The sequence below is a fragment of the Octopus sinensis genome, unplaced genomic scaffold, assembly GCF_006345805.1.
Source record: "Octopus sinensis unplaced genomic scaffold, ASM634580v1 Contig17015, whole genome shotgun sequence".
NCBI lineage: Eukaryota > Metazoa > Mollusca > Cephalopoda > Octopoda > Octopodidae > Octopus > Octopus sinensis.
In genome coordinates, this window is record NW_021834753.1 from 12,501 (window position 1) to 29,035 (window position 16,535).

General features: G+C 42.8%; 1 protein-coding gene across 1 annotated transcript in view; it reads left to right on the plus strand.

The window, feature by feature from the left end:
• Window positions 1–16,138, plus strand: part of LOC118761745 (putative ankyrin repeat protein RF_0381) — a 23,520-nt gene extending 7,382 nt beyond the window's left edge. The window contains exons 5-6 of the mRNA XM_036499893.1: window positions 15,483–15,694; window positions 16,127–16,138. Coding sequence (XP_036355786.1) covers window positions 15,483–15,563 — 81 coding nt within the window. The 3' untranslated portion in view covers window positions 15,564–15,694; window positions 16,127–16,138. The remainder of the gene's footprint in view (window positions 1–15,482; window positions 15,695–16,126) is intronic.
• The last annotated feature ends 397 nt before the right edge of the window (window positions 16,139–16,535 follow it).

Genomic DNA, 16,535 nt, shown 5'->3' on the forward strand with positions numbered 1-16,535 from the left:
GAAGACACATCAAAGAACGAGGAAGCCAAAACTTTCGACACAAGTAAGTAACTCTCTGTACTCATTTGTGTGTTTTAAAGCACACACCCCAATAGAATCATGGTCAAGATTGGTTGTGTGAATGCGCGTGGCTTGGGGTCTCCTTGGAAACAAGGATACCTCCTAAATGACATCAAGTCACATGATTTGGGAATCATAGCCATAAGTGAGACCAGACTCCACGAGCCACGGGCCCTAAAGTCCATGTTTGGCGGACAGTTTAACATTTATTTCGCTCCCTGTCTGCCGAGGATGGGCGGTAGTGGCACCGCGGTACTTTTTCACAAGAGCCTGGATCTCGAAGTCAAGACGATATTCGTAGACCCGGAGGATAGACTGATCGTTCTGGATGTTGACGGCAGCAATGGGTGCGCTTTTCGACTCGTATCAGTCTACGCACCGCCCTTAACAGGTCGGGCGGATTTCTTTCGACGTCTAGAAGTATTCTTGGGAACGTCTCGTCCTTTACTCTTAGTGGGGGATTGGAATGCTACCTTGGACACGCATGTAGACTACGTGGGTAGAGACAGAAACAGAAGGGGATGCAAATGCCTCAGAGACCTGCTCAGACGATTCCAACTGTCTGACAGGTACCGACTCGACCACCCAAATACACCAACGTGGACATGGATCAACCGCAGTGGGTCGTCGAGATCGTATCTAGATAGGATACTGTGTAGGACAGTAGACAAGGATAACTTAGGATGTCCACAATTCCACACAGTCAGCTACGCGGATCACAAATTGGTGACGTTACGCTAGACTTAGATAAGGCACATAGACAGGGTCCTGGGTACTGAAAAAACTGAACGCATCATTCCCGTCCAGACAAGTTTTCAGAGACCGGATTAGCACACTAGTAAAGAGGGCTTTGACGGGAGCCATCATCAACAACAAATGGTGGTTTGCCCTCAAGAGAGCAGTAAAAGCAGAAGCGATTAGGTACAGCAAAGCACTAGCCATAGATAGAAATAGAGTAGAGGGTGAGCTAGTTAAGAAGCTAGAAGAGGCAATTAGAAGCGGCATCGCATCCGACGTTTTGGCGGCGAGGTTGGCCCTCGACCAACTCTTCAACGCCAAACACGAAGGATGTGCTGTCAGAGCTAGGATGCGTGCTCTAAGGAACGAAGGTGTTGGAGCCGCGAGAGAGGCCCGGGTGGCAGAGGCGCAACAGGGCAACAAAGCCACCATTCGGTCACTGGTAGATGAACAGGGGCGCGAATTGCTCGAGCCAAGTAAAATGTGTGAGGCCTTTCAGCAGCATTTTGCCCGACTGTTCGGGACGAGTGGAGGGCAAGAACGTAGGGTAGACTTCAGTGCCTACATACATAGCCTGCCACGACTCTCGACAAGAAAGGCAGGGTGCTGCGAAGGTGCCATCACGGCGGCGGAAGTGCGGGAAGCGATGGCAGAATGCTCGAGGGACAAATCACCGGGTTTGGATGGTCTACCCTACGAATTTTACTATTGTATGCCAGACTTGTTTGGAGACGTCTTGGCAGCGGTATACTGCAACTGGCAGCAAAACGGGAGCATACCCGGTTTTGTGAGTCGAGGAGCTGTAACTCTGCTGAAGAAAGATCCAAACAAGGGAAACATTATAGATAACTTTAGGCCAATCACTCTGCTCAATGCAGACCTGAAAATTTTGACAAAGGTGTTAGCCAAGAGGTTGGCGCTTGTCATGGAGAAACTGGTCGACAACGCACAAACGTGCGCCGTGCCGGGCCGGAGCATCCATGACAACCTCCATCTGATGCGCTACATCATAGACAGGGTAGTTAACGAACCTGGCATGGGTGGGGCCCTGATCAATTTGGATCAATCGAAAGCCTTTGATAGGGTAGACCATCGATACTTGGAGGCAGTCCTGAGAGCGGCTGGTTTCGGTCCCGTCTTCCGCGGCTGGATAGCTGCCTTGTACAGGGGCATCCGTTCGGTAATTCGCGTAAATGGACATCTATCGAGACCCTTCGACATTGCACGTTCGGTCCGTCAGGGATGCCCCCTCTCGGCGCTTCTATACGTATTGACTCTTGAGCCACTACTGCGGAAGCTGGCGACTCTGAGGGGCATCCCGCGAGAATTAGGATGCGGGACGAGCGTGTCTGCATACGCGGACGACGTCACCGTCATAGTGTCAAGCCACGAGCACATCGAGCGGGTCGGCGAGACACTGAAAGACTACGAAGCGGTGACAGGAGCAAAAATCAACCGGGAAAAGTCTGTGGGCTTGCGGCTCGGCACCTGGAGAAGCAAGCCCATGCCGTCCACCAGTACCTCCGTCGTGGGACGCTGGACAGACGGCCCGGTTGAGTTGCTCGGGGTCTGGTTCGGTCCGGACCTCCAAATGGAGAAGAACTGGAACGACATAACGAGTAGGGTGGTCACTCTCGCCCAGCAATGGGCCGAGAGGAAACTGTCCCTAAAAGGTCGGGCGGAGGTGGTGAACGCGTACATCGCGTCCATCATCTACTACCGCCTGACCGTCGTACCTTGTCCCGACCCTACCATCACCAAACTAGAACGCATCCATTTCCGCTTCTTGTGGAAAGGATGCGTCCCGATGGTCAGGCGATCCATTTGCTGTCAACACCCGTTAAAAGGAGGGCTGGGCATGCCGTGGTTGATGATGCGCAGACACGCGCTGAGACTGCGACATCTCCGGCTCTATGTAGACGACGGTGAACAGGTGTGGTCGCCGTTTGTGAGGCACGCATTCCCGCAACTCGTCTCCATGACCGAACTACAGTCGTGGATCAAAAAGAGGCCTAAGAAGGGCGAATGGCACCGCGAGTGTCGCGTTGCTCTCAAGCAACTCTGCCGTCCCGGGTCGACCGTGAGTGACTTCAACACAACCAAAGCATTCTATAGGGGATTAGTGGAGGGGAGGTACGACGACGAGTTCGGGGCAAACCTGGGCGTCGACGAGGAATACATGACCCGCCTGTTTCAAACGACTTTCGGCCCGGGACCTATGGACAACTTCCAGAGATCCCTGGCCTGGCGGTGCTACCGAGAAGCGCTACCCGTTCGGGATAAGCTCTATAGGCATGGCTCGAGAAACACGGGGCCGACCTGCCCGAGATGCGGGCAGAGAGACGAAACCGCTCTGCACGCAATCGTGCAGTGTCCAGCAATTTCCCACCTGTGGGCTTATGTCGAACGACTGCCGTCACGTGTGGGACGTGTCGGTTTATCAGCCGAGTCTATCGTTAATATCGTCACGCCTCCCTCCTTCAAACGGGAAGGAAGAGCTATTTTTATCATACTTGTGGCTATGGCGAAAGAATGTATCTGGTGGACGCGTCTGAAAGGATTAGAGACAAACACTTTCCTCTCTGGTCAATCTCTCATCAACTTCTTCAAGTATCACTTGAAGAAAAAAGTGAGAGTAGAGAGGCAAGTTTTGTCTAGTGAATGTTTAAAAAAAAGATGGGTGAATGTAGCAAGGATGGCACGTATGAATGACGAAGCCACCTTGACTATGATTCTATGAACCGTAAAAATTAATACAGAGAGTTGCTTATTTGCAAAAGAAAAAAAAGAAATATAACATGTGACTTCATTGACCGAGGTTACCGTGGTCTTTTCCGTAGGCTTTTCTTTCCACGGGTAAACCTCACCTGTCCTCCCCTTTACACTTCATATTGACATTTCTGTGATAACGATCCCTATTGATCAATTTTTTTTCCTCTCCCCCTTTTTTTTAACCCCCCCCTTTTTTTGTCCTCTTTCTCTCCTTTTACGATCCCTTTTGATCGAACCCCCCTTTTTTATTTTATTTTATTTGTTATTTTATTATTTATTTTTATTTTTTATTTTTTATTTTTTTATTTTTAATTTTAATTTTTTTTTTAAACCTTCAAAAGAAAAGCTCTACCTTGTAATTTGTTCTATCTGTGTGCAGCCCTGTGTGGCTAATAAAGAAACATATCTATCTATCTATCTATCTATCTATCTATCTATCTATCTATCTATCTATCTATCTATCTATCTATCTATCTATTTATCTATATATCTATCTACCTATCTATCTATCTATCTTTCTATCTACCTGTCTATCTTTCTATCTACCTATCTATCTGTCTATCTTTCTATCAATCTATCTATCTATCTATCTATCTATCTATCTATCTATCTATATATATATATATATCTATCTATCTATCTATCTATCTATCTATCTATCTATCTATCTATCTATCTTCTATCTATCTATCTACCTACCTACCTACCTACCTACCTAACTACCTACCTACCTACCTACCTATCTACCTATCTATCTATCTATCTATCTATCTATCTGAGAAGAACTGGAACGAGATAACGAGTAGGGTGGTCACTCTCGCCCGGCAATGGGCCGAGAGGAAACTGTCCCTAAAAGGTCGGGCGGAGGTGGCGAACACGTACATCGTGTCCGTCATCTACTACCGCCTGACCGTCGTACCTTGTCCCGACCCTACCATCACCAAACTACAACGCATTCTCTTTCGCTTCCTGTGGAAAGGATGCGTCCCGATGGTCAGGCGATCCATTTGCTGTCAACACCCGTTAAAAGGAGGGCTGGGCATGCCGTGGTTGATGATGCGCAGACACGCGCTGAGACTGCGACATCTCTGGCTCTATGTAGACGACGGTGAACAGGTGTGTTCGCCGTTTGTGAGGCACGCTTTCCCGCAGCTCGTCTCCATGACCGAACTGCAGTCGTGGATCAAAAAGAGGCCGAAGAAGGGCGAATGGCACCGCGAGTGTCGCGTTGCTCTCAAGCAACTCTGCAAACCTGGGTCGACCTTGAGTGACTTCAACACAACCAAAGCATTCTATAGGGGTTTAGTGGAGGGGAGGTACGACGACGAGCTCGGGGCGAACCTGGACGTCGACGAGAGTACCTGATCCGCCTGTTCAGGACGACTTTCGGGCCAGGGCCCATGGACAACTTCCAGAGATCCCTGGCCTGGCAGTGCTACCGAGAAGCGCTACCCGTTCGGGATAAGCTTTACAGACACGGCTCGAGAAACACGGGGCCGACCTGCCCGAGATGCGGTCAGAGCTGAGTCTATCGTTAATATTGTCACGCCTCCCTCCTTCAAACGGGAAGGAAGAGCTATTTTCATCATCCTTGTGGCTATGGCGAAAGAATGTATCTGGTGGACGCCTCTGAAAGGATTGGAGACAAACACTTTCCTCTCTGGTCAATCTCTCATCAACTTCCTCAAGTACCACTTGAAAAGGAAAGTGAGAGTAGAGAGGCAAGTTTTGTCTAGCGAATGTTTTAAAAAAAGATGGGTGAATGTAGCAAGAATGGCACGTATGAATGACGAAGCCACCTTGAGCATGATCCTATGATCCCAGAAATTGAAAACAGAGAGTTGCTTATTTGCAAAAAAAAAAATGAAAAAAGAAATATAACATGTGACTCCATTGACCGAGGTTACCGTGGTATTTTCCGTAGGCTTTTCTTTCCACGGGTAAACCTCACCTGTCCTCCCCTTTACACTTCATATTGACATTTCTGTGATAACAATCCCTATTGATCAATTTTTTTTTTTCCTCTCCCCCTTTTTTTTAACCCCCCTTTTTTTGTCCTCTTTCTCTCCTTTTACGATCCCTTTTGATCGAAACTCCCCCTTCCTTTTTTTATTTTTTTTTTTTAAACCTTCAAAAGAAAAGCTCTACCTTGTAATTTGTTCTATCTGTGTGCAGCCCTGTGTGGCTAATAAAGAAACATATCTATCTACCTATCTATCTATATATCTTTCTGTCTATCTGTCTGTCAATCTCTCATCAACTTCTTCAAGTACCACTTGAAAAGGAAAGTGAGAGTAGAGAGGCAAGTTTTGTCTAGCGAATGTTTTAAAAAAAGATGGGTGAATGTAGCAAGAATGGCACGTATGAATGACGAAGCCACCTTGAGCATGATCCTATGAACCCAGAAATTGAAAACAGAGAGTTGCTTATTCGCAAAAAAAAAAAGAAATATAACATGTGACTCCATTGACCGAGGTTACCGTGGTCTTTTCCGTAGGCTTTTCTTTCCACGGGTAAACCTCACCTGTCCTCCCCTTTACACTTCATATTGACATTTCTGTGATAACGATCCCTATTGATCAATTTTTTTTCCTCTCCCCTTTTTTTTTACCCCCCCCCCTTTTTTGTCCTCTTTCTCTCCTTTTACGATCCCTTTTGATTGAACCCCCCTTTTTTATTTTATTTTATTTGTTCTTTTATTATTTTTTTTATTTTTTATTTTTTATTTTTTTATTTTTAATTTTAATTTTTTTTTTAAACCTTCAAAAGAAAAGCTCTACCTTGTAATTTGTTCTATCTGTGTGCAGCCCTGTGTGGCTAATAAAGAACATATCTATCTATCTATCTATCTATCTATCTATCTATCTATCTATCTATCTATCTATCTATTTATCTATATATCTATCTACCTATCTATCTATCTACTATCTATCTATCTATCTATCTTTCTATCTACCTATCTATCTGTCTATCTTTCTATCAATCTATCTATCTATCTATCTATCTATCTATCTATCTATCTATATATATATATAATATATATATATATATCTATCTATCTATCTATCTATCTATCTATCTATCTATCTATCTACCTACCTACCTACCTACCTACCTAACTACCTACCTACCTACCTACCTATCTACCTATCTATCTATCTATCTATCTATCTATCTGAGAGAACTGGAACGAGATAACGAGTAGGGTGGTCACTCTCGCCCGGCAATGGGCCGAGAGGAAACTGTCCCTAAAAGGTCGGGCGGAGGTGGCGAACACGTACATCGTGTCCGTCATCTACTACCGCCTGACCGTCGTACCTTGTCCCGACCCTACCATCACCAACTACAACGCATTCTCTTTCGCTTCCTGTGGAAAGGATGCGTCCCGATGGTCAGGCGATCCATTTGCTGTCAACACCCGTTAAAAGGAGGGCTGGGCATGCCGTGGTTGATGATGCGCAGACACGCGCTGAGACTGCGACATCTCTGGCTCTATGTAGACGACGGTGAACAGGTGTGTTCGCCGTTTGTGAGGCACGCTTTCCCGCAGCTCGTCTCCATGACCGAACTGCAGTCGTGGATCAAAAAGAGGCCGAAGAAGGGCGAATGGCACCGCGAGTGTCGCGTTGCTCTCAAGCAACTCTGCAAACCTGGGTCGACCTTGAGTGACTTCAACACAACCAAAGCATTCTATAGGGGTTTAGTGGAGGGGAGGTACGACGACGAGCTCGGGGCGAACCTGGACGTCGACGAGAGTACCTGATCCGCCTGTTCAGGACGACTTTCGGGCCAGGGCCCATGGACAACTTCCAGAGATCCCTGGCCTGGCAGTGCTACCGAGAAGCGCTACCCGTTCGGGATAAGCTTTACAGACACGGCTCGAGAAACACGGGGCCGACCTGCCCGAGATGCGGTCAGAGCTGAGTCTATCGTTAATATTGTCACGCCTCCCTCCTTCAAACGGGAAGGAAGAGCTATTTTCATCATCCTTGTGGCTATGGCGAAAGAATGTATCTGGTGGACGCCTCTGAAAGGATTGGAGACAAACACTTTCCTCTCTGGTCAATCTCTCATCAACTTCCTCAAGTACCACTTGAAAAGGAAAGTGAGAGTAGAGAGGCAAGTTTTGTCTAGCGAATGTTTTAAAAAAAGATGGGTGAATGTAGCAAGAATGGCACGTATGAATGACGAAGCCACCTTGAGCATGATCCTATGATCCCAGAAATTGAAAACAGAGAGTTGCTTATTTGCAAAAAAAAAAATGAAAAAAGAAATATAACATGTGACTCCATTGACCGAGGTTACCGTGGTCTTTTCCGTAGGCTTTTCTTTCCACGGGTAAACCTCACCTGTCCTCCCCTTTACACTTCATATTGACATTTCTGTGATAACAATCCCTATTGATCAATTTTTTTTTTTCCTCTCCCCCTTTTTTTTAACCCCCCTTTTTTTGTCCTCTTTCTCTCCTTTTACGATCCCTTTTGATCGAAACTCCTCCTTCCTTTTTTTATTTTTTTTTTTTTAAACCTTCAAAAGAAAAACTCTACCTTGTAATTTGTTCTATCTGTGTGCAGCCCTGTGTGGCTAATAAAGAAACATATCTATCTACCTATCTATCTATATATCTTTCTGTCTATCTGTCTGTCAATCTCTCATCAACTTCTTCAAGTACCACTTGAAAAGGAAAGTGAGAGTAGAGAGGCAAGTTTTGTCTAGCGAATGTTTTAAAAAAAGATGGGTGAATGTAGCAAGAATGGCACGTATGAATGACGAAGCCACCTTGAGCATGATCCTATGAACCCAGAAATTGAAAACAGAGAGTTGCTTATTCGCAAAAAAAAAAAGAAATATAACATGTGACTCCATTGACCGAGGTTACCGTGGTCTTTTCCGTAGGCTTTTCTTTCCACGGGTAAACCTCACCTGTCCTCCCCTTTACACTTCATATTGACATTTCTGTGATAACGATCCGTATTGATCAAAAAAAAATTTTTTTTTCCTCTCCCCCTTTTTTTTAACCCCCCTTTTTTTGTCCTCTTTCTCTCCTTTTATGATCCCTTTTGATCGAAACTCCCCTTTCCTTTTCTTTTTTTTTAAACCTTCAAAAGAAAAGCTCTACCTTGTAATTTGTTCTATCTGTGTGCAGCCCTGTGTGGCTAATAAAGAAACATATCTATCTATCTATCTATCTATCTATCTATCTATCTATCTATCTATCTCTCTCTCTCTCTCTCTCTCTCTCTCTATATATATATATAGATAGATAGATAGATAGATAGATAGATAGATAGATAGATAGATAAGTTTCTTTATTGGCCACACAGGGCTGCACAGAGATGTGACAAGTTACAAGGTAGAGCTTTTCTTTTGGGGGATGAAAAAAACAAAAAACAAAAAACTGGCCGATCAGTTCAATACATGCTCGGAAGGTTCTGCTACAGGTTGGGCACAAACGGTCAGACAAGGACTTATACAGATTGTGGGATTTTTTGTACCCCTGCAATTCTGTTTTGTTCATAAGAGGCTGAACCTCTGTTAGTGCAGCTTTGTCAAGCAGGGCAGTCTTATCTTAGACACAAAGGTCTTGGCAACATCTATGAAGGCTGCACTCTCAGAATCACTGTGGTTGGTGGCTAAGGTGATGAGAATAGCATCCTTTTCAGTGTTAGAGTCAAAGTTCCCATACTGTGGCTGAAAAGAAAGAAAGGATATTAATGTTTGGGCTACTTATGGCTCTTAAATATTTTGTCCTCAAATAACCTATGCACCCTGTATACATATACAATGAGTTTATTTCAGTTTCCGTCGGCCAAATCCACTCACTTTGCTTAGCTTAGGGCTATAGTGGAGGACACCCAACTTGCCATGCAATGGAACTGAACCACAGATCACTTGGTTGCACAGCAAACTTATCAACCACGCAGCTACATATATATATATCGATTTGTGTGTATGTGCATGTTTGACTGCTTAATCAAGTTTGCTCCTCTTCTACATGGTTTTGGGTTCAATCCTACTTTGTGACACCTTAACCCATTAAGCTACACTGTCCTATAAATAGGACACTAAATAAGAACATTAAATAAGCTATATGACAGTGTCTCAGTGTCCTATTTATAGGACACCAAGTATTTCCATTTCTACTTGAAGTAAAGGAGTTTTAATAATTATTTTTTTCATTTTAACCTATTTTCAATCATCTGTAAAAATTTAAAAGTAATATTCAGAAATTTAAGTATTCTGGGACTTACTTGGTTAAACAAGTGTCTTCTACTATGACCATGAGACAATCAAGGCCTTGGGGGTGGATTTGGTGGACGGAGGCTGAAAGAAGCCCTTTGTCACTAACCTTGGCCCTGGCACTGCAATCATCTCCCTTCCACCACACCCCCACACTCTTTACATTTTTCTTGCCACTGACTACCTGCTTCCTCCACCTTCCCTTGTAACATATATATATATATATATATATATATATATATATATATCTGTGTGTGTGTATGTGTATATACGTTTGTATGTATGTATATATTTATATGTGTATGTATATATGTATGTATGTATATATTTATGTATATATATATGTATGTATGTATATATTTATATATATATGTATGTATGTATGTATATATATATTTATATATGTATGTGTGTATGTATATATATGTTTATATATGTATGTATGTATGTATGTATATATTTATATATATATGTATGTATATATATATGTATATATATATATATATGTATGTATATATATGTATGAAAGAAGCCCATTGTATATTTATATATATGTTTGTGTGTCTGTGTTAGTTCCCCCCCCCCCGACATTGCTTGACAACCGATGGTGGTGTGTTTATGTCCCTGTAACTTAGCAGTTCGGCAAAAGAGACCGATTGAATAAGTACTAGGCTTACAAAGAATAAATCCTGGAGTTGATTTGCTCAATTAAAGGTGGTGCTCCAGCATGGCTGCAGTCAAATGACTGATACAAGTAAAAGAGAAAGAGACATGTATGTATATGTGTGTATATATGTATATGCATGTATATATATATATATATATATATATAGATATATATATATGTATATGTGTATGCATGTGTATATATATGTGCATGTGTATATATATATATGCATGTGTATATGTATATGCATGTATATGTGTATATATATATATATACATATGTGTGCATATATATATGTGTGTGTCTGTGTATATACTAGCTGGTGTACCTGGTAATTCCTGGGGCTAAAGATGTTCTATTGAAACGCCTTATTACTCTGAAATAAGAAAGCAATTTTGTTAATTGCCACAAAAGGTGCATTTTGTGTCATGGAAAATTACAAAAACTGTCATCTGGAGAAGGGAGAGATTGTTGGAGGCTGGTAAATCATCTACAGTCACGGAGAAAGTGTAACTGTAAAAATGCAGAATTATCAGAGTAATGGGCAATCAAAAAAGTATGTATAGAAATGTGTGAAGTGCAATAATAATGTTTAGCAGTTCAAAACTGAGTCGTGAGTTGCAGTGTTAGGTCGGCTGATTGTGAAAATCAAATATTGATTGCTTTGCTAAAAACTGCAGGTGGTATGGGTTGTTTAAATAAAATATGTAGATAGGAAGATCCATTGGTTGGGCCCTATTATCAATTTTTCTCAACAATCTAAGTATGTCATGAGGTTTCCAGACATGGTTGCTTAGTTTTTCTTGGAGGGCTGGCCGTGATCTAGTAATCTCAAGATTAATCAGCCGAAATTACTACGATGATCCGGTTCTTGACTGAAGACTGAGGGGTTCGAATGTCCTGTCCATGTTTATTGTATCGTCTTCTAAGAGTTATACGTTCTTGTCCATGTTGTATTTTTCTACATACCTTAACATATATTCCAGGCGCCCCGTACCCCCCTTATCATTAATGTGAGCACATATTCTTAATAATTGGTACGACTCTCTGTTTGTCTCTCTCTCTCTCTCATTTTTACTTAATCTGTCCCCCTCTCTCTCTTTTCTCTCTACTCATCCTCTTTTTCTCTTCTCTTTCCTCTGATCCTTTGGTCTAGTCTTCCACTACCCTCCTATTTCTTTGTCTCGCTCTGCACTCACAGGTCATTCTTCGACACCCATCCCTTCTCCTCTCTGATTCCTTCTTTCTCTCTCTTCTCTCTCTTTGTTGCGTTTGTCCCTCCTCTCTCTCTCTCTTCTCTTCTCTTTCTTTTCTTTTCCCTCTTCTCTGTCACGTGACTGTTGGCCGAAATCTGCCTTTCAGCTCCTGACCCTCGTCGTGTTAACATCGTTGTTTTTCGTCCGCCGCTATAAAGGCTTCTTCCAATGCGCCAGAGAAAAAATTTGTTTGCTTGTTATCAGTCGTAAGACACTTGTTGTTTTCACCGTTAATGCTTCTGTATTTCATGTTTCTGTATTCCATTATTGTTTTTTGTTTTTTTTTATATATCTGTCCCTTTTGCTGTCCTGGTGTTCGTATGCATTCGATCCTTCTTCCAGGAAATCTACGCTTCCAGCTTAGTTTTTCTAATGCTCGTTGCTTAGTTTTTCTTGGAGGGCTGGCCGTGATCTAGTAATCTCAAGATTAATCAGCCGAAATTACTACGTTGATCCGGTTCTTGACTGAAGACTGAGGGGTTCGAATGTCCTGTCCATGTTTATTGTATCGTCTTCTAAGAGTTATACGTTCTTGTCCATGTTGTATTTTTCTACATACCTTAATATATATATATATATATATATATATATATATACTGGAGATGAATGGATTTATGGTTAGATCGTATGTGATCTTCTTCTAGCATATGGCTGTCCACATAGTGGTTTTTAGCCCTAAATATACACATGTATATAATATATATATATATATATATATATTAAACAATGATAGTTTTGATTGTTATTTTCATATTTGTGTATGTCTATGTCTCTATTTGTGCGTTATCACCATCATCATCATCATCATCATCACCATCATTCATCATTTAACATCCACTCACCATACTGGCATGTGTCGGCTGGTTTGACAGGAGATTATGAGTCGGTGAGCTGCCCCACGTTCCTGTCTGATTTGGCATGGTTCTACAGCTCGATGTCCTTCCTAATGCTAACCACCCCAGGTGTGTAACTGGTGCTTTCAGATGCCACCGGCACGGATGCCACTTGTATGACACCGACAATGGCCACGACTACGATTCACGGATGGTTGCCATTTAAATGGCACCACCAACGACGATAATTCCCAGGTGCCAATTTACATGGCACCATCGGTGACCACAACTATGGTACCCAGGTGTCATTGACATGGCACGGAAGCGAACAGCCACGGCTATGATGCACGGCTGCCACTTATAGGACACTGGCACGACCACATCCTTATCGTCACTTGGCCTGACATGTCTCTCCCGCAGAGAATATCACCAGGGCTCTCGGTCACTTGTCATCTCCTCTATGATGTCCAACGGTTGGAGATCATTCTTCATCAACTCATCGAAAGTCTTCTTGGGTCTCCGTCTTCCAAAGGATCCTTCCACAGTTAGAGATCGGCACTTTTGATACAGCTGCCCATGTCCATACACATCGCAAGACCATACCAACGCAGACGTCTCTCTTGCACACCCTATTTGATGTCTTCAATGCTCAGCTTTTCTCTCAAGACTCCTATACTCTGTTGTACATGCACACTGACATTTTACATCCAGCGAGGCCTACTGGCTTCATTTCTTTCAAGCCTATGGAAGTCCTCAGAGAGGTCACATCCCATGTTTCACTGACATGTAACATAGTTGTTTACACACAGGCATCATAACGTCTGCCTTTCAATCTCAGGGAGACGCTCTTTGTTACCATTAGAGTTAAGATTACTCTGAACTTTGCACGTCTTATTCTTATTCTTGCAGCTACACTCAAGGAAGAACAAACCTCACTCCTGACTTGGCCACCTAGATAGCGGAAACTATCAACTCCCAGTAGCTTACCTACCTGGCAATTGATGGGCTCTATTTTCTCTACATTTGTGCTGTTTATTGTACTTGTGCACCTTCCACACAGAAAAACTATTATCCCCGTTAACCTTCCTCTGATATTGCTGCAACACTTATGTGTCCATACCTTACACTGGGCACATCTTATGAACTTCCTACCTACGCTTTTTCTACAGATCAAACAGTGCCATCTTCCTGAGGAGATTTGTGAATTGTCCGCTTTCCTACTTACTTTTTTTAGATGAAGTTTAAGGCTCGTTGATTCTAGTCCTTACTGATATACCTAAAATTTACCTAGTTCTGAAAGTTATTCGGCTATGATAACAAGGTCATCAGCATTGGGGATCTCCTAGAAGCGGTCATCTTAAATCCCTCTGTTATTGCCTGGAGGACTCTGATAAACAGGAAGGCGCTGAGGACTAATCCATGATGAACCCCTACTTGTACCCTAATTGATTGCTACACACGATGCCAAACCTCACCTTACTGACAGCATCCCTGTACATGACTTGTAACGCTCTCACCAACCATTCGTCCATCCCTAGCTTTTGCAGTGACCAGCAAATAAGGGATCGAGGAATCCTGTCAAAGCCTTTCTCCGTGTTTAACAAAGGCCCAGTACAAGGGTTTATCTTTGGCTAGGTACTTCTCCTGCAGCTGCCTTACCAGGAATATAGCATCAGAGGTGCTTCGCTCTGGCACAAAACCAAATTGCACTTCTTCTGGTCTAACACACGTCCTAATTATTTTGTCTGTGACCCTCTGAGTAATTTTCATTGCTTCATCTAATAGTGTGATACCTCTGTAATTCTTTCCGTGCAAGGCATCATCCTCCCTGTATGTGTGTGTGTGTGTGTGTGTGTGTGTGTGTGTGTGTGCATTTGTAATTATTTGGAATTTGTGTATACATTTAGAAGTATGCCGCTTAAAGATCTTTCGCTGATTCGGTTACCTCATGTCATCCACAGTTGAGCTATAAGTGACACTGGATCTACCTCATGTATTCTGCAGTGTTCGTTCAGTTTATAATGACTGAGGGAAGCAGAAAATGGAGTTAACGAGAATTTTCATTCATCGCAACGATTGTTTCAATCCATCTTGCATCGGGCCCTTGCAGGTAGGAGGTAGGATATTGTATAACTGGTTGTTGTACATCCTCCGTTGCAGATGCATGTCATCGGGTGTCTTGTTTTAAAGAAGATACCTCTGTAAATATATTCGGGTTCGCTTGGAATGTTGTTGTTGCCAGAAGGCTGTTGTCTCTCATGTTGTAATCCAAGAAACTCCTAGCAACAACATGTCAAGTGAAACTGAATATATTTAGTGAGGTATCTTTACATTAAAACAAGGTACCCGATGAGATGCATCTGCACTGGAGGATGCAACACAACACGTTGTATAGTAGCTCACCCGCAAGCGACCGTTGCAAGATGGGTCGAAACGGTCGTTGTGATGCATATTCTCGTGAACTCCGTTTCCCCAATTCATTATATGTATTTATATATGTAACACTGATGTTTATGTGTGTGTGCGTGCGTGCGCATTGGTTTTATGCATGTGGACGCTAACCGGCTCAGCAGTTTTATGAACCCCTTATTAATGTAGCAACGTCAAAAGTAAACATTAGAAATCATAATTCTTCTTTACTTGACTTGATCTGCTAATCATGTGTTTACTCTAGTTCTGTTGCCCTACAACTTACTATAGTGAGGGGCAAATGTAGGACATCTTAATATGTTTATCATGTCTCTAACACACACATGTATCAGGTTATAGAAGGTCCTTATGGAAGATTTATTTCACTGACAAACATCAAATGTATTTGATCAGTTTGATCTAGTACCCAGTAGAAAACTGTAATGACATTGATATCAACCCTGATTTTCATGTAAATTTTCATTTTCCATTTTTACCTCCACAAAGGATTCGGTGAATTTAGAAATTGTGAACAAAGAATACAGGACACCATTGCTTGAAGCTGTTCGGACGGTCACCTCGGAATAATGCAGCGGCTGATAGCCAGGGGCGCGAATGTAAATGTTGTCGAACATGGAGGAAATAATTGCCTGCATCTGGCGTTAAAAAGAGAAAACAACTTTCATTCTGAGGTGGAGCACATGACCATGTTAGATCAGGTAAGTTTTCACATTGTTTGTGACTATGTGTGGTGTGTGTGGGTGTGTGTGCATTTGTGCGTCTGTGTGGTGTGTGTGTGTGGGTGTGTGTGTGTGTGTGTGCATTGTGCGTCGTGTGTGTAAAATAGACAAACTGACAGAGAAAGACAGACAGAAACAGACATTGTTTATATCGCAATTCTCACCTACCAACCCCATCCTCCATTACCATTTCCTTATCCAGTCACAATGGTAACCCTTAGTTATATTATTATGTAACAAACACTATTCTCTATTCCGTCCCCTTCCGTCCTCAAGGCACGACCTCTCCATGGTAGAGAAGGTGATCCATCTCGAATGTTGGCCATACAAACACGGTCATCAAAATTTGAAGGAGAAATGATCTATTCAAGACAGGAGATATTATTCTGAATTAACAATGATACTGGGTAGAAGAGAGGTTCATATGATAGACAGTAACATTATAGTGCTGGGGCCATGATAATAATACATCTTGTCCATTCCATGAAGAATTCTGCCTGAAACAGCTCTCTGTCACATTTCTTTTATATAATACTAGCAGCATAGCCCGCATTGCCCGGGTATGTAAGAGCCCCTAGTAGGCAACGACTAATCCCAATCTAGTCCTTTCCCTCTAGGGAACGAAGGTGGTGCGTGTGTAGGTTGCAATATCTTCTCTTCACTCGAATACTTCTGTGTATACGATGTTCCTAGCTGTCCCTTGGGCGATAAAAAGGTCGAGTTGCGTCCTCTAGACAGAAGATGTGTTGCATATAAAAAGTTTAGATTCTCGACTCCATGTCGAATTTATCGATTTTTTTCAGAACTGGGGGAACTTTTC